General features: G+C 31.8%; 1 protein-coding gene across 1 annotated transcript; it reads left to right on the top strand.

Moving 5' to 3' along the window:
• The first annotated feature begins 223 nt into the window (after nt 1-223).
• LOC134725880 (mitochondrial uncoupling protein 4-like) lies at nt 224-13,095 on the top strand. Its single transcript, XM_063590135.1, has 10 exons — nt 224-554; nt 2,252-2,368; nt 3,276-3,338; nt 3,687-3,771; nt 4,026-4,148; nt 4,328-4,440; nt 6,143-6,227; nt 6,798-6,887; nt 11,089-11,191; nt 12,161-13,095. The coding sequence occupies exons 1-10, from the start codon at nt 458-460 to the stop codon at nt 12,230-12,232; spliced, it is 948 nt and encodes a 315-aa protein (XP_063446205.1). The 5' UTR covers nt 224-457; the 3' UTR covers nt 12,233-13,095.
• Nucleotides 13,096-24,268: the final 11,173 nt, after the last annotated feature.

The following is a 24,268-nucleotide window of genomic DNA, read 5'->3' as shown; positions in this document are numbered from 1 at the left end:
TTTTATTTTGACAACAGTTACTGCACATTTTCATAGTACTTTTCTTCAAAAGTGATTACATAAACATAAAATTCCTCTCTTTACAAACAACTGGACAAATAACAAATTCTATATATTTCCTTTGTCGGTTAGTTGCCATTTTTACAGAAATATACTTTTTTTTATAGTCCACAAAAAACCCGTAATTATTCGTATCTATTCGGTATTAGCATTTAGGGTTTTATACAAATAATTTTCGTTTTTTGTTGTGCAGGACTCCTTGCCAAAACAGCAATGTCAAACACTTTGTTTAGTGTCAGTCGTATATTATTTAGTTTGATAACAGAAATTGCAGGACATTGGGTTGACAATTTACATCAGTTGCAAATGTAAACAGGAAGTGACCTTTGAACGTAGAGAACAGCTGTATTACACGTGTTTGTGGTCAGGGTAGTGCCAGTGGCAGTAATTGTCAACAATGACAGGTGGAGATCGGCAGTCAGCATTAGTGTATGCAGATTCATTCTGGTTTAAATACACACTCTCAGCACTTGCTGCAGTTGTAGCAGAGACAGGTGTGTGGCTCTGGTGTAATATTAAAAAGTACATCACAAATGAGACCCTGTTAAAATAGAGGATGATGGTATAATTATAATAAGTCAATGAGACAGCAATATAACAACACAAAAAAACATAGGCATCTAAGTGGCAATATAAGTCTTCAACAATATTGCCAAGCTTTTTATCATTTTGGTTATTTATAGCAATAGACCACTTTCGAGTTCATCCGTCACCGGCAAAAACTCGTCAATTATACACGCCTTTATGACGTCATTTACCAGATAGAGGGGCTCGCCTGTATCCCTGCACTATTTACATTCATCAAGCGTCTTAGTGATCGTCTTTGTGCAGGATAAACTAGAAATAATGGTTGCTATGTAGGTACTTATTGACATTTCCCTAATGACAGCAGTGTTGGTTGTCAATTTTGAGAATTCAATTTGCCGAATAATTCGTACAATATAGAATTGTAGTTTTCCAACCACTCGCTCAACATTGGACGGAAGTGACGACGCCCCTAAACGCACAAATGACGATGATAAAGGCGCGTATAATTGACGAGTTTTTTCCGGTGATGGATGAACTCGAAAGTTGTCTATTAAGACATGGGTAGTTTGAAATTGTCATTAGAAAAACACCTACATTGTACATGTAAATTGATGCTGAGATGAGGTAGTAGATACATTTTTAAATGACAGAGACATTATCAAAGATAAGCTACCAACATTGATTTCCTTGAATGCAAAACAAAACTTCTCATATTAACAGCATTTTCAGAAAGATTTAGCATATATATAGGGAATTCAGATAAATACACCCAATCATTAGACAATCTGGCACTGACAATCATCCTTATTTTTGACAGACACATGAAATTTTATGTGGCAGGGTAGTTAATAGAGATCTCAACCCCTTTAAATTCTGATCATTTGACTGACATATGTTGACAGCCATCTTTATCTTCCAAAGAAAAGAATTGGAGTAGGGTTTTGATTTATCAGGAGATAAAAAAATAAAAGTCTGTCAAAAATACAGGTTAAAGGTTTATGTGCAAAATTTAGAAATAACATATGTAACGTGTATCCAGGCGTTTATATCCCAAACGTCCCTTCCAGTCAATACTTGGTTCCAAATTGTCCACAAACAATACAGCAATACTAAAAACTACAACTATCTACGTTATGCACAATGAACTAAAATATACACACTGACTCTTTGTCGAAATGAAGTACCGGGTAACAACGGACAATTATATATGTACAAATATAATACAATAAACCAGCCTGTCCTCAAGATGGGGCGATGTGTCACTTAGAGACAGTATAGCTGGTACAGTTTGTCCTCCGAAATGGGACAGTCTGTCAATACAAGACAGAGCGGTCTGGTACAACATGTCCTCAGAGTGAGACAACCTGTCACTACCAGACAGTGCGGGCTGGGACAACCTGTCACTACCAGACAGTGTGGGCTGGTACAGCCTGTCCTCCGAGTGGGACAGTCTGCCTTGTCAATCCTTTCAATTTGTACGTTTACTTTGTACCCGGTACAAAGTGTCCTTTGAATATTAAAGCTCTTACTAGCGCTTAATATAACCAACGTACAATTAGCATGATTAGAAAGAGGATACTTACTATATATAATGTACTAGAATTAACCAGATAAAAAAGAATTTATTAGACATGTTGATTTTGGTAGATATTCTCTTCTACAGTAACATATCCATTGGATCTTACAAAAACCCGATTAATGATCCAGGGAGAGAAAAACCTGGAAGGAAACAGTATTACAGTCAAGCAAAGGGGGATGGTCAGCACAGTCATTGGTATAGGTAAATAGATTTAATCAATAAATTATTACACATTCTACCTATCATAGGCTTTGGTGGCATATTCACTGTAAACTTTCAGTTCATTAGTTATGTAATTGTACAAAAACTAAATTTTGCTCTTACAATACTGGCTGTCCTGTTTGAAGTAGAGATTTTAACTAAATTCTTAAGATACTCAAACGGCCATAAAACAACAACAAAAAATGTCTGTGTGTTTCTTAGATATTTCTCAGATGTAGCTAACATTTCTTTTCATTTTTTTTTGTCGTATTTATAGATTATCTTTGGTTATCTCAATGAGATTGATTTTCTCGTTTGAGCCAGTCAATCGAGTTGAGATGACCAATGATAATCTGTTTATTGTTATTTTACCTATGGCAATGTTTTCAATTTCATGTCAATTTCATTAGCTACGTCATGTGGCTCCTTAGTTTCTAGCGATAATTTTCCATCAAGCGAGTAACATGATATGAAAAATTATCACAAAAAAGATTAAGGGAAAAATGCACAAAATAGCAATAATTAATGATTATTCATACTTTGAAATAATTCCTTTTAATACATTTAAAAATTTCTGTATAAATATGGGAGGTATAAACTATAAAATTTCATTTATCATGTTTATTAGATTTTTTAAATAACTATCCATTGCAAGTTTGTTTATTAATAACATGAATATGATAATATATTTATGCCTGAGCTTTTTAGGGTACAGAATTCACATATTACTTAAATTTTTAAGTTATAAATGAGTAATTAGATTTCTTGTGAAAGACCATTCAAAGTTGTACCAGACTAAGACATGTATCTCTAGAGGGTTCAATCATTTCAAACAAACAAGTGATGATAATCATGATACCCTAATGTTTTTCATTATAAGTCAAATTATATATGAATATATTTCCAGTAAGAGAAGAAGGTGCCACCAAAATATTTCAAGGTCTTACTCCAGCTCTGTACAGACATATTGGTAAGTATAGGATTTATAAATTTTAAGAAAATTGTACTTATCCAGGTTTTGAAGGTTAAGATTGCATTTCAAAATTAAAAAAAATTGAAAAATGTTACTTACATATACATTTGTATTATATAAAAATTAAAAAAATATTACAAAATCAAAAATACATTTATTTAACCATTAACAATATTGTTAAACCAGGCATGCGCGGGAAAGTAATCATCAACCAGTTGATGTTTTTCTGTATATAAAGAAGAAGAAGAGAAGAAAACCTTATAGGTTTTTTGTAGCATTTTTACAAGATGATAATTTCAATAACAATTTGATCCTTCATGTTAATTGATGTTTTTCCATTTACAGTTTACACAGGATGTCGAATGTCTATTTATGAAATCATCAGGGAAAAAGTTTTAAAAAGAAATGCAGATGGTAGCTTTCCTATATGGTATGTATTTGAGTTTAACAATTAATATTTATAAAAATAGATTTAATATTTTCACAGTAAACAGCCTATTCTTTTTAAAAACTACTATAGATGGATATATTGTACCACTAAAAAAATTGTTGGAAAGGAAAAATAACTGTTTTAAATGCAGATAAAGTCAATCATGTTCATGTGAAATTTAAAGTCATCATTCCCAAAGTATATAGATATATGTTGCCTGTTTGGTTTTGCCACTTGAAAATATATTTAAATAGGAAATCATCATTAGGAGGTCTTACAGCAGGTGCATTGGGTCAGTTCATTGCTAGTCCTACAGATCTAGTCAAAGTGCAGATGCAAATGGAAGGTCGACGAAGGTTAGAGGGTAAACCTCCAAGGTCAGTGGATTTTTTTTCTTCATATTTACAGTTTTGAGTGTTGATTATTTTAATCAATAATAACTAGGAATTTAAAAAAAATGAATATTAAAGTAAAGAAATAGCTCTTTTCTTGCTCTGTGATTATTTTAACATGGGAAGGCATGTTATATTTCTATAAAATGTTTCTGAACTTTCAGAGTGAAGAATACAGCTCAGGCGTTTAGAAAGATAATCACAGAAGAAGGTTTTAGAGGGCTTTATAGGGGTGTTGTTCCAAATGTACAGAGGGCAGCATTAGTTAATATGGGAGGTTAGTAGGAAGTAGTGTTCATTTAAAACTTTTTTTAGATGTATTTTCAAAAGGGAAGATCCAAGTTTCATATTCCTAAAGATGTTTTTTTGTAGGCTTGTTGTGTTGCATCATGTTGAAAGGAGTTGTTGCCCTTTAGTGTAAGACCACAGTACTGATTTTGATATGGAATAAAGAATTGTGTTCATTTTTATACGACGGCAAATATTAAAAAAAATTTGGTCCAATATTGGATCGTGTTGTCGTCATCATCAGCATCGTCCGAAGACGGATGGGTTCTGGATAATTACTTTAGTATTTGTGAGTAGAAATCAAAAATATTTTAACATATGGTTTATTACTACTAAAGAAAGGTTGAAATTGATTTTGGGGGTTTTGGTCCCAACAGTTTAGGAAAAAGGGGCCCAAAAGGGGTCAAAATAAGTATTTTCTAGTTTAGAGACAATAACACGTGTGTAAGTATATGGCTCTTCTGAAATTGTACCACAAGGTTCTGTTCAAAGAAAGGAAGGTTGGGATTGATTTATGGGGTTATGGCCTAAACTGTTAAGAAATTAGGGACCAAAAACCATACTTTTCTAATACTTTGAATAAATTGCTTATATCTTGACCAATTTCAATGGGGGTTTATTTTTGAATTCTTGAGGATGTTAAATATGCTGAATCTAACCATGTATTAAGTTTTGGTAATTTGGTCCCCATTTTTATTTGTTTATTTTATACCTTTGGTTGGAAAATATGCCAAATAAATTGTTTCCAGAACAAATGTAATAAATACATAAAGCACCTTTTTCAAATCAGTAAAAACAGTATTTGGTCCAATTCCATACATCACAAAACTTAAATTGTCAAAGTGTTTTTGATGTTATATCTATTCTAATCGTATGAATTGCTCTTTGCTTAAGGGGGCTCCTGGGTATAAATCAAATTTTTTTTTTATGTAGGGTTTCGCTAATTTTTTTAATAAATGAACTTTATCATAAACTTAATAGAAAAATGAAATAAAAAATAGGGTCACCATTTATTTAAGCTCAAAATCTGCCTCCGGAAGAAGCATACATTTTTGTTAATGTCCTTTTTTTCTGTTGAAATAATAGGAGAAATATACGTAATATCGAAATAAAAGAATTAACAAAATTACAGAAATCCCTTAAATTTTACAATTATTTAGCTTATGTACAGATTATTTGAAAACAGTAGTAATGAATATAGGTCACCGATGAGTGAAAAAAGATATTTCAAACTTAATGCCAAAAAAAAATGACATTTTTCCACCAAAGGGAGATAATTTGGAGCTTTTTTAATGATATAAACATTTTAAAAGTCATCTGGGGCCAAACTGAATCGATTTTTTTGGTTGATATTTGTACCATATCATAAAGTAATAACTAATAGTGTAATAAATAAAATTTGTAATGCAGGGAAAATAAAAAAATAAAGGTTTGATTTTCTGCTGAAATTTTTGTACCCACGAACCTCCTTAACATGGATACACGCATCACATGTATAACAATGTTGATATATAAAATCTTGTTATTTTCCAGAATTTGGTATAACTTGAGAAAAACTTATTACACATGTATATGGTTAAACAACTCAATCCATCTAAACCTAACTTTTTATGGATTAAGTATTTAAAGAAGGATAAATAAAGACAGGTTATACATTTAAATATACATTTGGTATCGCTTCTTCTTTTCAGATCTAGCAACATATGATACAGTAAAACAGAGAATTTTACGGAATACTTCACTAAAAGATAACTGGGTGACACATACAATATCAAGGTAAATGAAGGTTTTCTTTTTAATACAGCAAAGTTACCAAGTTGCATGGCAAATTTGGCAACAATAATGAATGCTCTCATTTTATTTTTTACAACAGGGAATTTTTTTTATGTTCAAGTGATTTTGGTAAAATCTAGGATAATAAATTGGTCTTATTCTACTTTTGAATTTTTCTAAACAGCAGAAATTTCCACAAAACATAGATTTCATACTTCATCTACTGTTTATGTTACACAAAAATGTTCCTTTTGTATTTTTAGTTTCCTATTATATTGATCAAAATGGTTCTGTAATATTTTCACAACATTTTGCACTTGATTAACACTGGACGCCAAGTGATGAGAAAAGCTCACTTGGACCTTTGGACCAGGTGAGCTAAAAAGGAAACATTTAAAAATCTCAAATACCTTGTAAAATGCCATTATAACAAGCTGCACCAACAATTTTTTTTAATTTTTCATCAATTCATCACACACAAACAAACAATAAACACAATTTTAAATGTTTTTATGTCTGCAATAAATCTTTTTTCAGTACTGTTATAATATAACTATGTACAATATTTTTTAGTGCCTGCTCAGGATTAGTTGCAGCTACCCTTGGAACACCAGCTGATGTAGTCAAAACTAGAATAATGAATCAACCTACAGAAAACGGAAGGTAAATATAGTCTTCAGTTGTCAATTTCTTTGTCATTTTGGTCTCTTGTGAAGAGTTGTCTCATTGGCAATCATACCACATCTTCTTATTTTATATTCAATACAGTTCATTTTGTTTAAGTGCACCTGTTAGAGTTCATCTGTTGTTTGAAATGATTTGCTCATGAATACTTACTTTATTGTATGTATAATTTATTGTATACTATTTTTGATTTTTTTGTTAATTTTGACAAGGACTGGGAAGTACTCTTCTTTGTCCTTATTGCCATTCATATTTTGATTTAGTAATATGTATTTCTCGGATATCATTGATATTTTACTATTTATACAGTGCAATATTGATAACATTTTAGTTAATTAATCTATATTAATTGCACATCTTTTTAGCTCACCTGGCCCAATGGTTTATGGCGTCATTTTTAGCTCACCCGGCCGAAAGGCCAAGTGTGCTTTTCCCATCACTTGGCGTTCGTCGTCCGTCGTCGCCGTCTTCGTCATCCTGCGTTCGTTGTTGTTAACTTTTACAAAAATCTTCTCCTCTGAAACTACTGGGCCAAGTTAAACCAAACTTGGCCACAATCATCATTGATGTATCTGATATCCAACATGGCCGCCATGGCTAAAAATAGAACATAGGGGTAAAATGCAGTTTTCGGCTTATAACTCAAAAACCAAAGCATTTAGAGCAAATCTGATAGAGGTAAAATTGTTTATCAGGTCAAGATCTATCTGCCCTGAAATTTTCAGATGAATCAGACAACCCATTGTTGGGTTACTGTCCCTAAATTGGTAATTTTAAGGAAATTTTACTGTTTTTGGTTATTATCTTGAATATTATTATAGATCGAGATAAACTGTAAACAGCAATAATGTTCAGCAAAGTAAGATTTACAAATAAGTCAACATGACCAAAATGGTCAGTTGACCCCTTTAGGAGTTATTGCCCTTTAAAGTAAATTTTTAACCATTTTTCGTAAATATCCATGATCTTTTACAAAAATCTTCTCCTCTGAAACTACCGGGCCAAATTAAACCAAACTTGGCCACAATCATCATTGATGTATCTAGTTTCAAGTTTGTGTTTAATTACCCGGCCAACCATCCAAGATGGCCGCCATGGCTAAAAATAGAACATAGGGGTTAAATGCAGTTTTCGGCTTATAACTCAAAAACCAAAGAATTTAGAGCAAAACTGACATGGGGTAAAATTGTTTATCAGGTCAAGATCTATCTGCCCTGAAATTTTGATATGAATCAGACAACCCATTGTTGGGTTGCTGCCCCTAAATTGGTAATTTTAAGGAAATTTAACTGTTTTTGGTTATCATCTTGAATATTATTATTGATGGAGAAAAACTGTAAACAGCAATAATGTTCAGCAAAGTAAGATTTACAAATAAGTCAACATGACCAAAATGGTCAGTTGACCCCTTTAGGAGTTTTTGCCCTTTATAGTCAATTTTTATACGACCCCAAAATTTGAAAAAAATTTCGTCGTATATTGCTATCACGTTGGCGTCGTCATCGTCATCGTCGTCTCAATACTTTTAGTTTCGCACTCTAACTTTAGTAAAAATGAATAGAAATCTATGAAATTTTAACACAAGGTTTATGACCACAAAAGGAAGGTATGTATTGATTTTGGGAGTTTTAGTCCCAACATTTTAGGAATTAAAGGCCAAAAAGGGCTTAAATAAGCATTTTCTTGGTTTTCGCACTATTACTTTAGTTTAAGTAAATAGAAATCTATGAAATTTTGACACAAGGTTTATGACCACAAAAGAAAGGTTGGGATTGATTTTGGGAGTTTTGGTTTCAACAGTTTAGGAATAAGGGGCCAAAAATGGCCCAAATAAGCATTATTCTTGGTTTTCGCACAATAACTTTAGTTTAAGTAAATGGAAATCAATGAAATTTAAACACAATGTTTATGACCACAAAAGGAAGGTTGGTATCGATTTTAGGAGTTTTGGTCCCAACAGAATAAGGGGCCCAAAGGGTCCAAAATTAAACTTTGTTTGATTTCATCAAAATTGAATAATTGGGGTTCTTTGATATGCCGAATCCAACTGTGTATGAAGATTCTTTACTTTTGGTCCCGTTTTCAAATTGGTCTACATTAAGGTCCAAAGGGTCCAAAATTAAACTTAGTTTGATTTTGACAAAAAATGAATCGGTTGGGTTCTTTGATATGCTGAATCTAAAAATGTACTTAGATTCTTGATTATGGGCCCAGTTTTCAAGTTGGTCCAAATCAGGGTCCAAAATTAAACTTTGTTTGATTTCATCAAAAATTGAATAAATGGGGTTCTTTGATATGCCAAATCTAACTGTGTATGTAGATTCTTCATTTTAGGTCCTGTTTTCAAATTGGTCTACATTAAAGTCCAAAGGGTCCAAAATTAAACTTAGTTTGATTTTAACCAAAATTGAAATCTTGGGGTTCTTTGATATGCTGAAACCAAACATGTACTTAGATTTTTGATTATGGGCCCAGTTTTCAAGTTGGTCCAAATCAGGATCTAAAATTATTATATTAAGTATTATGCAATAGCAAGTCTTTTCAATTGCACAGTATTGGGCAATGGCAAGAAATATCTAATTGCACAATATTGTGAAATAGCAAATTTTTGTTTAATTAGAGTTATCTTTCTTTGTCCAGAATAGTAAGCAAGAAATATCTAATTGCACAATATTTTGCAATAGCAAGATTTTTTTTAATTGGAGTTATCTTTCTTTGTCCAGAATCAACTTAAATCTTTGTTATATACAATATACAATGTATATTCACTTTTTACTACCAACTGATAAATTAAAATAATCTTTACCATTCAGTGATAACAAGCATTTTTTTTACATCTTAATATTTTATGATATATTTAAATGAGTAGTAATTGTTGCAAACTCCATTAGAAATTTTAATTGAGATTAGTTTTGGAATAAGGGAAAGGGGGATGTGATTAAAAAAATTGGGTTCAATTTTTCTCATTTGAAATTTCATAAATAAAAAGAAAATTTCTTCAAACATTTTTTGAGAGGATTAATATTCAACAGCATAGTGAATTGCTCTAAGAGAAAACAAAAATTTTAAGTTCATTAGAACACATTCATTCTGTGTCAGAAACCTATGCTGTGTCCACTATTTAATCACAATCCAAATTTAGAGCTGAATCCAGCTTGAATGTTGTGTCCATACTTGCCCCAACCGTTCAGGGTTCAACCTCTGCGGTCGTATAAAGCTACGCCCTGCGGAGCATCTGGTTAACCATTTTTTGTAAATTTCCATGATCTTTTACAAAAATCTTCTCCTCTGAAACTACCGGGCCAAATTAATCCAAACTTGGCCACAATCATCATTGATGTATTTAGTTTAAAGTTTGTGTTTAATTACCCGGCCAACCATGCAAGATGGCCACCATGGCTAAAAATAGAACATGGGGTAAAATGCAGTTTTTGGCTTATAACTCAAAAACCAAAGCATTTAGAGCAAATCTGACGTGGGGTAAAATTGTTTATCAGGTCGATATCTATCTGCCCTGAAATTTTGAGATGAATCAGACAACCCATTGTTGGGTTGCTGTCCCTAAATTGGTAATTTTAAGGAAATTTTACTGTTTTTGGTTATTATCTTGAATATTATTATAGATGAAGATAAACTGTAAACAGCAATAATGTACAGCAATTTAAGACTCAAAAATAAGTCAAATGACCAAAATGGTCAATTGACCCCCTAAGAAGTTATTGTCCTTTACAATCAATTTTTAACAATTTTCATAAAATTTGTAAATTTTTACTGTCATTTTCCACTAAAACTACACGGACAAGTTCATTATAGATAGAGATAATTGTAAGCAACAAGAATGTTCAGTAAAATAAGATGTACAAACACATCACAATCACCTAAACACAATTTTGTCATGAACTGTCTGCTTCCTTTGTTTAATTCACATATACCAAGGTGAGCGACACAGGCTCTTTAGAGCCTCTAGTTTTATTATTATGTATTTAAAGTGGAAATTGCTATAATTTATCATAAAATTTCAGGCAAACTCCTTGCTACAAAGAGACATATGGTATTAAGCTTGTTAATCTTAACACATATAAAATGAAATGATAGAATTTATAAATAAAACATATTGAAGCTATTGAAACATCAGTTTTTGAATTTTTATAATCTGTCTGTATTTTTTATTTATTTCCAGAGGTACTTTATATAAAGGTACATTGGATTGTTTGTTTAAGACAGTTAGCCAGGAAGGGTTCTTTGCCTTATATAAAGGATTTTTGCCTATTTGGGCAAGAATGGTAAGTTTACAGATTATTTGCATACCTGAATTCAAGTCACCTGTTCATTTATTATATCTAATTCAGCTCTGACCATTTATTGTTTTATAGCTTAGTCCTGCTATCTATGATGAGTTTATTTATAAAACAGGTTTTTTATTTATTTTTATGACATGCATGGAATAGTTTGGGACATTTCGTTTTCCAGTCTATCTCAAAGTCCATCTGTTTGTCAATTAGCAGGTACACTGCCCAATAAGCTCATCCTGAATCATTTTAAATTTTGATTTATAGAACTTTCCCCTCAAGGTGAGGTCACATCAATTAAAATTTTGTACAGCAATTGATCATAGTAATATGGACTTGTAAAAAACATATGCCAAATAAGGGTTTTGACATAAATTTCTCTACTGTTCCAAATTCAATGAAGCTGGCCCACAATCATCTTATGAGTATCTTGTTAAATAATTGTCAGATGATCCCTCCTGTCTACAACACATCTTTAAAGATTACAATCATTGCATATGGCAAAAAAAATAGTACTATTGAGACAACATGGTCCAAATTGAGTCATTATAAGAGTTATTACTATTGGATACAGAATTTGAATTTTTTTTTTGTAATTTTTGTGTAACTAGAGTTGATGGAGAGAAACTGTAAGAAAAAAACTTGATCAGCAAGACTGAATCTACCAATCCATCAACATGTACAAAATTGTCTCCATATTGGAGTTATTGCCCTTGAAAGTAACTGTTTACCAATTTTTGTTGGGGGTTTTAATATATGTAGATAAAATACATTTGTGTCTTAGTTGACAGCTGTGATAACATTCCCTGATACACTTTGTTGTGGACTGACGAGTGATATTGTTTATTTTAGTGCTTCATGTGTATGTAAATACTCACAAAGCCCATGGCATTATGCTCAAATTTGGAAAAAAATGTATTTTCACAAAGGATGCCTATATAATATTGTTTTTTTTTCTTTTAGGCTCCATGGTCATTAACTTTCTGGATATCTTTTGAAGGAATCAGGAAACTATGTGGTGCATCATCATTCTGATCTCAGTGTAGTTATATATGCAAATCAAAAACATTAATAGAGTTTGTTTTGGTCTCTTGTGGAGAGTTGCCTCATTGGCAATCATACCACATCTTTTTTTTATTTATTTAGACATAAACAGAAAAATCATCCATTTCATCTTATTTTTATCATGATTTCAATATGTGATTTAAATAGGGTGTACAGATTGTTTTATAACTGATATATACACTTGTTACATAAATAAACACTGTAAATTCAAGTATATTGTGTGCATTTATCTCTGTGATTATTAAGAATGGACATTTATGATTGTGATCTTGGAAAAAGCTTCATACAGGTAAATGTATACAGAATGCAAGTTCTAAATTGATATTATATGAAATATTTTTTTAAAAGATACTGAATGTCAGGTTTAAGAAATTTTTCAATAAAGCAAAAGATTTTGTTTTAGAATAAGGTACCTGCCAACTGTCACTATTTGCAGAGGGTTTCCCCCATGGAGGCCCCCAAATTGAAATTTTTAAAGAGCAATTATGTTCACAATTTTAACAAAACAAATAATTTTACAATGAATTGAGGCTTTTGAAAACTTGGCAGGTATGGAAAAGATAACTTTTTTTCAGATGTTCTTTTGCAGTCAAGTCATGTAGTTTTACTATTTTCTTATCAGCTACTTCTAATCAATTGCATGGAGTAGGAAATATATAAAGACTTGTCCTTTCAACAATAATATAAAACAATAATCTTGTTATTGAAAAATAAGACTCTAAATGCTTAGAAAAAAATAATACATAGTTAATTTGTTAGTCATTATTGTACAAAAATGTGATGAAATCAGATCAATATCTGTAGGCATGAATAAAATTGTCGGGACAGCTGAACGAATGAAAGTTATGTGTAACAATGCATTGCCCCTACCAGTCATGGGGAGGGTGGTGTATAGGTAGGAAGAGAAATTTTATGTCATTCGTATAACCAATAATGGAATTGGAACATGCGCTCAGACCACATCAGTTCTATTTGTCTGAAAAATATCAGGTTCCAAAAAAACAAAATCACACAATCATAGAAATATGCTAAAAATTATTTTATTTAGTACAAATATTATTTTCAGTAGATTTTAATTAATATATTATTTGGTGAATTAATATTTGCTAATAACTTTGCTTTACAAAAGCAGTTATATGATTCATATTCATTGACTATCATTTAAAATACAATTAATTGTTATATAGATTTCTTCACCTTTTCTTATTGAATGATTGCATTGGATTCCTTTCTTTTTATAAATCAGAGGATTAATATTTCCTGAAATACCATACGTCATAACTATTTTCATTAATCATATATATTTTTTTTTAACATTTAACTTTATTTATTTGTCCTCAGAAATGTTTTTTAAATGTTTATTCCAGCAGTTTTCATAAGTCTCTTATTGAATAAAATCTATTATATCAATTGACCTCATTTAAAACTTTGACCTTAAAATTTAAAATAGGCTTTGATAAACAGCCCACTGTTGTTTAAATGATCGATTAGTAGCTACATGTCCCATACTTTCTTAATTGATATTAGCATATGACATCACTTCAATCCTTTTAAGGTAGGGTGAGTAGCTGCAAGAACCATTTTCCCAACCTTTTCATATATATCAAATAGAAACATTACATACCTTATTATATTTTTGATAAAAGATAAACCTATAGCTTTCATTACCATGCTTTTTCATGGACTTCAAAAAATATTTGTTGCATTTATGATTGTGGTTTTAAGAGCTTGTCTCACAGAAAACCATGCAAAATTTGAAATACTTGTATCGTAAAGAATGGTGGTTTAAACTTTCCCAGCTAAATAAGATTTTTAAGATCTTTTGTCCAATGGAAACCAGAAAATACATTTTAGACTCCTCAGAGTTGTATTCTATTTTTAGTAATAAGCTAATTTGCATAATCGAATGAAAACTGGAAATCTGATTTGTTTCAGATATTTATGCATTAATAAGATTTTTCATGTATTTCACCTCAGTTTCTTAACCTTATCACATATCAGTATGCCTAAAATGGTGACCTATTTGATCGGATTATTCCTACCACATATTACTCAAGTGATAAAATTAACAGTACCAATTTTCTTGCACCAGATGCGCATTTCGACAATACATATCTCTTCAGTGATCCTAGTGGCCAAAATATTTGAAATTCAAAGCTTATATAAAAGATGAAGAGCTATAATCCAAAAGGTCAAAAAAGTATAGCCAAATCCGTGAAAGGAATCAGAGCTTTACATGAGGGAGATATATTCCTTAATTTATAATAATTTCTAATATTTTATAACAGCAAATTTTAATAACACAAAAAATCCGTATTCTCATGCCAGTACAGAAGTACTGGCTACTGGGCTGGTGATACCCTCGAGGACTAATAGTCCACCAGCAGAGGCATAGACCCAGTGGTAGTAATGAAATTAATGGTACCAATTTTCTTGCAACAGATCCTCATTTCGACAATACACGTCCCTGAAATAAAAGCTGATGTGAAATGTGTTATGAATCAATAAGCTGTGTCATATATTTCACCTTAGTTTCTCAACCTTATCACATATCATTATGCCTGAAAAGGTGACCTATTCGATCGGCTTATCCCTACCACACATTACTAAGGTAAAAGCTGATGTGAAATTTGTTATGAATCAATAAGCTTTGTCATATAATTCACCTTAGTGTCTCAACCTTATCAATTATCATTATGCCTGAAATGGTCACCCACCTATGCCATCGGCTTATTCCTACCACACATTACTTAAGCAAGTGCTGATGTGAAATTTGTTATGAATCAATAAGCTTTGTCATATAATTCACAACCTTATCAATTATTATTATGCCTGAAATGGTGACCTATTCCATTGGATTATCCCTACCACGCATTACTTAAATAATTGCTGATGTAAAATGTGTTACAAAAGGCCTCTTTTCATATGAAAAAATACTGACTTATACTTACTCCTTCATTTGTCCAGGATAATACAGTCAGATGAATAGAACAAACACTTTTTTGACACTGTTTTCTCTACAATGAATCAGTAGCAGGTAAAAGGTGTTTATTTACCTTATGCCATCAAAGAGACTTTGATGTTTTGTTAGGAACAATAGGGTTCTATCTCCAACAGAGTGACTTGGTTTCTATTGATAAGACTATTCAGCCAATTCTAGTTATTTTAGAATGCAAATATATACTTATCCTATATTGCTATTATGTACGGCCTGTTTTGAAAAAAATCATTTACAAGAATGTAGGTTGAAGTTCATGGTTGTGGTATTCAAATGTTTATTTAACAACCTGTTGTGATATGACATTGAAAATTGTAGGTTTTCGGTCAGGTTGAAAATACCAGGCTTATAATTTTGTATGCTATAAAAGACTCATAAGTGGAGCTTGAATGAGAAAAAAGTACCAAATAAGTTAAAATGTTTATTTTGATCTAATGCTTAGTTCGTTTCTGTGTGTGTTACATTTTAATGTTGTGTTTCTATCGATTTATGAGTTTCGAACAGTGGTATACAACTGTTGCCTTTATATATGTTATCTTTTGTATCTATTGAAAGTTTGATTTCCGGTAATTGTATGGTGGTTACAATATGCAGAAACATTTCTGTTTCCAAGCTTGCTTTAGATATGGAAGAATTTGAAATCTAATATTTCATTGACAAAATTGATAAAGATCTAAAAGGGAATTTAACGTCTAGGTTAGAGATTTAAATGAATGGTTATAAGTGTTTAATATGTAGCCTGCAAATTTCTGTAAAAACATTGTGCATCATAGCAATGTTCATAAAAGAGGGACGAAATACACCAAAGGGACAGTCAAACTCATAAATCTAAAACAAACTGACAACGCCATGGCTAAAAATGAAAAAGACTAACAGACAAATCTTGATGAAGATTTAACTGTTTTTTTGGGTTCCATCTTTGAATTCATGCAAGCAATAGTGAATACATTAAATCCCTTGAAAACTTTGCTGTATAACTAGCTCTTTGTATCATTCCATTGGACACTATAGTTGCTAACATCCACTTCATTTGGATTCTCGTAGATCAGTGTCTCATTGGAAATCATGACACATCCTACAATTGATCACAAGCCCAGTAGTCCGCACTCGTGCTGACATGAATTATCATTGATAGAGTTATATTAATGAATTTACTGTTTACAAAATTTTGAATTTTTGAAATACTCAGGCTTTTTTTTTACCTCAGGCATAGATAAACTTAGCTGTATTTGGCAAAACTTATAGGAATTTTGGTCCTCAATGCTCTTCAACATCGTACTTTATTCAGCTATTTTAACTTTTTGGGATTCGAGAGTCACTGATGAGTCTTTTGTAGACGAAATGCGCGTCTGGCGTACATGCAAAATTTAGTCCTGGTATCTATGATGAGTTTATTGAATATAATGGGTATATAAGACATATAAACAATTTAATTTATCATCTTTTTGGCATGTGTTATTATAGTTGATGTAATTTTATACTCAGGTCAAATAAGATTTGAGCATTAAATAAATAGGATATTTTTGTATATATTTTGTGTTTGCATTAATATAGTTATATATTTATTATTTACATTATATTTTATCTATATGATGGCCAAATTTTTGTGATTATTTTAACAGCTAACCATATAATTGAATTTTTCTTTTGAATAAGAAATCCAACTTTATATATCATTTTAAAATTTTTAATTATACCCCCGCTTTAAAAAAGGAGGGTATACTGTTTTACCTCTGTCTGTCAGTCCGTCAGTCCGTCCCATGAAACTTTCGTCACATTTTTCTGAGGAACTACACATCCACCCTTTCTGTAATTTGGTATCAACATTTTTATATGTCAGCCACACTGTGTGATGCGTTTTCAGATTCATCATTCATCGACTTCCTGTTTACCGAAGACTTGTATGATTTTACACATGATAGCCAAGTTGAAAATTTTTTCGTCACATTTTTCTCAGGAACTACAATACAAGGATTTCTGAAATTTGGTTTCAGGGTTTATCTAACTCAGCTATACCGTGTGATGCGTCTTCAGATTGATCACTTGACAACTTCCTGTTTACTGAACACTTATGATTTTACACTTGATAGCCAAGTTGAAAATTTTCGTCACATTTTTCTCAGGACCTACAATACAAGGATTTCTGAAATTTTGTTTCAGGGTTTATCTAACTCAGCTATACCGTGTGATGCGTCTTCAGATTGATCACTTGACAACTTCCTGTTTACTGAACACTTGTATGATTTTACACATGATAGCCAAGTTGAAAATTTTCGTCACATTTTTCTCAGGAACTACAATACAAGGATTTCTGAAATTTGGTTTCAGGAATTATATAAGTCAGCTATACCGTGTGATGCGTTTTCAGATTCATCACTCGACAACTTCCTGTTTACCGAACACTTGAATATTTTTACACTATTACTATTATCCACTTGCGGCGGGGGTATCATCAGTGAGCAGTAGCTCACAGTTTCACTTGTTAATTCTACCTAAATGTTGATTCATTACTACATGGTCACCCTGCAGTATTGATATGGAAAAAACAATAAAATAGGTGAATGGAATTTTTCTATTTATTTTAACTCTTTGAGCTTTAAATTTTTGTCAACTAGCTTTAATTTGGAAAATTGATATACCCATTGATTGAAAGAAGTACGTGTTTGAAGTCAGCATATATTTTTTCCAGTTTATTATTGTAAGTTGAACTTTATATAAAATTATTCATTTAACACTACAAAATCATAAACAAAACAGTACAGTTGACTCAATATTTATATGATAACTATTTGGATAAAATATGTTTTCATTTTTTTCTTTTAGAAAGGTTAAAATGGTTGAGTAACATGGATAATTTTTAAAATTTTGGTCCATCTTATTATCATAGCAGCATTTCAGTGCCTCATTACACTGATGTTTTAACACAGTTTTTTAAAGTTGGAATTCTTACTTTCAGATACTCCATGGCATGATTTGACACAACATATCTCTTCTTTTCCATTATGTTAACTTGTTTTCTTTTTCTTTATCTTTGGATGTTTGATGTATGTTGGATTTTTTCTTTCTTTTTTTGATGTTATGTTATATAAATCATTCTTTGCATATGTGTAGTTAGCAAATGATGGTGTGGTTTATCACTCTATGAAATGTAATGTTACTCTAATATTATAAATTCATTTTCTGTTTTCTGCGAATGAGGTCTTTAAACTTAAACAGTTTCTGAAAATCAAGTGTTTATATATCAAGTCAAAGCAAAATGGTCTTGTTTCAACTGTTAATGATCAACTTTTTCAGCAACTTAAATATGATTCTTTCTTAAGCACTCTGAAGACTACTTATTTAAATCATTTTAATCGCTGTGTAAACAAAACGTAAACAAATGTTGTGTTTGTCTATAATTGACCTATAACTGCTTATGTTTTGAGAAAAAAGTTTTGATATTTTGCCAGGTAAGTGTTGAACAATGGATTAAATGTGATGAATTGACTTAATTAAGCATTTTTTTGTTATTTACTTAATCATTTTAATACAAACTGAAAGGTTAAAAAGAGTTGTTTTTTTATTGATTATAACATTATATAAACCCAAATTAAAACATAAATTGATTTGCAATGAGTTCCCTTAACTGGTTAGGTATTGAACATTTGGTTGATATTAATTGTGCAAACGTATTTTATGTCTGAAGATAAGGTATTTCTTTTGAAGCCTTTTTAATGTAATAGGAAAAAAGTTTTAAAAAGTGAATTCACAAAAATACTGAACTCCATGCAAAATTCAAAACGGAAAGGAAAGTTGGAATTTGATGCGACTGTCGTACAAGTGAGATGTTTAGCTAGCTTTAAAACCATATCCAATCCACCATTTTCTACGTAAGAATATGCCTGTGTTAAGTGAGGAATATGAGAGTTCTTAATCATTGATTTGATGAGTTTGAGCTTTCGATTTGGCCATTGTTTAGGGACTTTCCTTTTGGAATTTTTCCTTATCAAATGGCAAAATCAAAAATTCATTCACATGACTTGTAAAATGATAATGTGAGTCTTCAATGATATACTTTCAATGTACATGTTAAAGTGTATATATGAGTGGAATTTTTATGATTTTGATGATCAGATTTCTACAAAATATTTTAATTATCATCCTAAAAAACTATTGAAATAAGTTTCATAAGATAATTCTGCTTATTAGATTTCACTAAGAGGATGTCATAGGTGCTACGCATTGTCATTGTTTTTTACTCTGGATGCTAACAAGTAGAAAATTGACATAGCACAATGCCTTTTCATTGGAAAAAGTCAATATGTGTCGGTGGTTAAGCCATGTCTAATACGGAGTGCAACCACTGATCATTCAAAAAATGATTATACGCATCTTCTCATTCCATTGATCTAAGTTGTTTTGGTAGTCTTTGCTATTTCTGTTGCAAATCGTCTAGCGACACACTTGCAAGAACTTGACGACCACTGATGTCCCAGGGATGCTTGATTGAAAATTTATCTCAAGCTTGGAAACAGAAATGACAAAGACTACTACAATAACGAATTCAGAACGAAGGAGTTAGATAACTGTTAACATTATCCATTATTAAGGTGTAATAGAATAGTATACATTAGTACTTACAATGTTCGTTCGAATATTATTTGAACAAACAGTAATTAGAAATTCTCTAAACATTAACTTATTATAAAATATCATTGAACGGGAGTACATATAGATAGTATTGGATATTTTTGGTGCATTTTTATTGGTTTTCAAATTATTGTGGTTGAGCAGTTCTGATGACGGTAGATTTAGAGGTACTGTGCGTCAGAAGCACCAAATTCTACTTGAAATATAGGATTGATTTTAATTTACGTTTGTAATGTTGTATAGTAAAAACAAGGTCATATTAGATAGTTTGATGCATTTTAAAATAATGGAATAACTTGTTTTCTTGATAGTTGGGTTATTATTGTTATATATAACAATGCTGGCAATGTTATTAATCTCATAATTACATTTGTATGTTCAGTGACCTTGATTTTTTTGTTTTTATTAACTTTCTTTAGGTTCAGAAAAAGTAACGTTACATGTTAATGTATTACAGCAATGTTGACACATAACTTGATCTATTGTATACGGATAATCTATTCGTAGGTTGCCACACATTTTTAAATTAATAAATGATTTATTTTCCAAGTTTCGGTGTTCAATTTTATTCTAATTAATGTTATATGGGTATGTGATTTGTAAGATAAGGAAATTTTCTGGCTAAATATAAGATACATTTCTATACGCAATTTTCAAATTTAAAGTGACTACGTGCGCTCATGATAATACAAAAGCAAGTTTTTAGCGCCCCGAGTGTATAATTTAAACTGAATACGGTGATTGGCTACAGTCCTAATAACAAAAAAAAAACAAAAACACGTCATAAATGAGTAAAAGCTGCAGAAACTTGGATAAACAACATATGATAAAAAAAAAAACCACATTCTCTTAATAATAATGGTCAATATGGCATGGCAAAATTTCCTCCAAATGCAAATTTTAACAATGAACAAATAGCGATAAATGGAATTACTGGTAATGGTGAACAACAACGAGACTAAAGAAAAGAAAACAAGTTCAGAAATCAAAACATAGTCTTAAAAAAAACCAGAGCTACACAAACCCTACAAGAAGATTGAGGTTGATCTAAGCCTTAGATTCTAGGATGCTTTGAAAGGATAATCCCGAAAGAGGGACGAAAGATACCAAAGGGACAGTCAAACTCATAAATCTAAAACTAACTGACAACGCCATGGCTAAAAATGGTGGCATCCGTCGTGTTGAAGTTTGTGAGTACACGTACGTTAAAAAGTAAAAGTCATATTTAATGATTTCAAATACGCGTGGTTTGAAATTATCCCGGGCTAATGATGTTCTTAAGTAATTACTTTCCTATTGTCATATCGATTGCTTGAATGACGTCACTGTGGGTGCCGAATGCTATATAAAGTTGGAACTGAAAAGACGTTTTATTTTTTTTAAATACTTTAAGGATTTTCTTTCCCCGGAAAAAATATCATTAGTTTTATTTGGCTATTGTTTTTTGGGATTTGGTATAAACTTTAGGGATTTTTTGGAACTCAATGCTCTACAACTTCGTACTTCATTTGGCCTATTTATTCGAGCGTCGCTGATGGGTCATTCGTAAACGAACACGCGCCTGATATACTTTATTTTAATCCTGGTATCTATGATGAGTTTATTCACTACAATGAGCCCAAGAAGAAAAAGGTTTGAAAAAAGTACCTTAATCTATAATGGTTTACCCTTATAAATTGTGACATGGATGGAGAGTTGTCTCATTGGAACTCATCCCACAGTTTCTTATATCTCTTTACTTGGAATGGTGTAAAATTGTCTAAGAGAGGGACGAAAGATACCAGGACAGTCAAACTCATAAATCGAAAATAAACTGACAATGCCATGGCGACGATAAACGACGAAATATTCTTCACGAAGCATGAACTTAGTTCACCGAAACAATTTAAAAATACAACTAAACGTTAAATTTTGAATTATTCTTCAAACATTAACTATCTACCTGGCTTACATAATTTGACTAAAGGTATGAAAACGACTCATTATTTACAATTATTTATCATACCTTTACCAAAACAGATAAATCAACAAAATCGGTTTTGTTTGTTTGTATAAAAGCAACATTGTACATCATTGGTAAACATATACGACGGGTTTGCAACTTTCTATAAAAAAATAACAGAAATAACCGCATCCATACGAGAGGCGTTATTGCCCTCTTGTTAACTACCAGGCAGACGTTCTGCCACGAGAAATAGCCGCATCCATACGAGAGGCGATATTTCCCTCTTGATAACTACCCGGCAGACATTCTGACACGAGGAATAGCCGCATCCATACGAGAGGTGATATTTACCTCTTGATAACTACCCGGCAGACGTTCTGCAACGAGAAATAGCCGCATCCATACGAGAGGCGATATTTCCCTCTTGGTAACTACCCGGCAGACGTTCTGCAACGAGGAATAGCTGCATCCATACGAGAGGCGATATTTCCCTCTTGATAACTACCCGGCAGACGTTCTGCAACGAGAAATAGCCGCATCCATACGAGAGGCGATATTTCCCTCTTGATAACTACCCGGCAGACGTTCTGCAACGAGAAATAGCCGCATCCATACGAGAGGCGATATTTCCCTCTTGGTAACTACCCGGCAGACGTTCTGACACGAGAAATATCTGCATCCATACGAGAGCCGTTATTTCCTTTTGTAAATACCCGACAGACGTTCTACCACGAGGAAAAGCCGCAGAACAATAGGAGCAGTTAGCCTGAAAGTTCATTCACGTGACTTGTAGAATGATGATGTGAGTCTTCAATGATTCACTTTCAATGTTCATGTTAAAGTCTGTATATGAGTGTAATTTTTATAATTTTTCTACAAAAGTTTGTAATTATCATCCTACAACTATTGAAATAAGTTTCTTAAGATAACTCTACTTATTAGATTTCACTAAGAGGATGTCATAGGTGCTACGCATTGTCGTTGTTTTTTACTCTGGATGCTAACAAGTAGAAAATTTACATAGCACAATGCCTTTTCATTGGAAAAAGTCAATATTTCCGCTATTTCCTTTTGTTAACTACCCGACAGGCGTTCTGTCACGTGGAATAGCCGCAGAATGATAGGAACAGGTAGCCTGAAAGGACGTAATCGGTAGATAGACAGTACAAAATGGATGGATATACACTTGACGAAATAATATTCACGCTACTAGTTAATAAAAATTCGTTTTGATGTCACTAGTTGATGAACAATAGTTTTGATGGCACTAGATGATAAAACTGGGGATGAATAGAAATCGGACAACGTCGATTTGACGAACTTTTTAAAAAATGTTGGTATAACCAATATATTGTATATTTCAAAACATGCATTGTGTATGAGATTACTTTGTATAACACCTATATCTTATGTTTTATCTGCAACTACAAGAGCATATGATTCAAGGAAAACTGTGTACAGCATGATGTTTACAAATTCAAAAATCAGTTATACTTCGGATTTAAGATTGCCAGGAGTCTATGTACATAGATAACACACAGAAGAACAACAAAGGAACACATATAATTTACCTTGACTTGTTTTGAAAATGTCTTTACCAAGTCAGGAATATGACAGTTATTGTCCATTCGTTTGATGTGTTTTATTTATCCTTTGGTTTTGCCATATAATAAGGGACTTTTCGTTTTGAATTTTCCTTGGAGTTCAGTATTTTTGTGATTTTGCTTTGTCAGTTTCACTACATGCTACCGGAAATGTTACAGCTCTCCCATTCGAAACTCAATAAAACGGTTGTACCTTTTCGCAACAAATCACCCGTTAACATGACTTATTGTTTTGGACACAACGAGCAGTTACTTTATCTTGGAATGTATGCTACGGTGACTTATATAAGACACACGTTAAGGTGACAACAATTTGTCATGAGGCTTCTTAAAAAAGTGATTGGAAAATTATACCCTCCAACTTTACCGCAAAGAACATTTCAGGAAGCACTTAATTTACAGTCGCTTGAGTGGCTTCTATATAAACGTTACTAGTAAGAGACGAAAAAAGATATTTAACAAAAGTGTAAAAGTACTGGTCTATCTGTGCTTTATTAGATCAGTGCATATAGATGTGATGTCGAATCTTATTGTAAATTCGTTTAATCAAGCTTTCCGTTGTATCGCCAGCCGTAAATGACTATCTGAGACACTTATATGTCTACATTCAATACTAAATTTAAACGATTATGTTATTCATCGTCTTTAATCATATGATAAATAGAAAAGAAATGAAGAGAAAATTGACAGAGGAATATTCAAACTGATAAGTTGAAATAAACTGACGAAAATGCCATAAGTAAAAAAGAGTACAAAAGCATAACAGAAAATTAAAGACTAAGCAACACAAATTGACAAATTTGGCTGAGTTTATAGTGCGTATTTATAAT

This window comes from Mytilus trossulus, chromosome 7 (genome assembly GCF_036588685.1).
Source record: "Mytilus trossulus isolate FHL-02 chromosome 7, PNRI_Mtr1.1.1.hap1, whole genome shotgun sequence".
NCBI classification, from domain to species: Eukaryota; Metazoa; Mollusca; class Bivalvia; order Mytilida; family Mytilidae; genus Mytilus; species Mytilus trossulus.
Note: the sequence above shows the minus strand (reverse complement) of the source record. Positions and strands in the feature narration are given on the sequence as shown.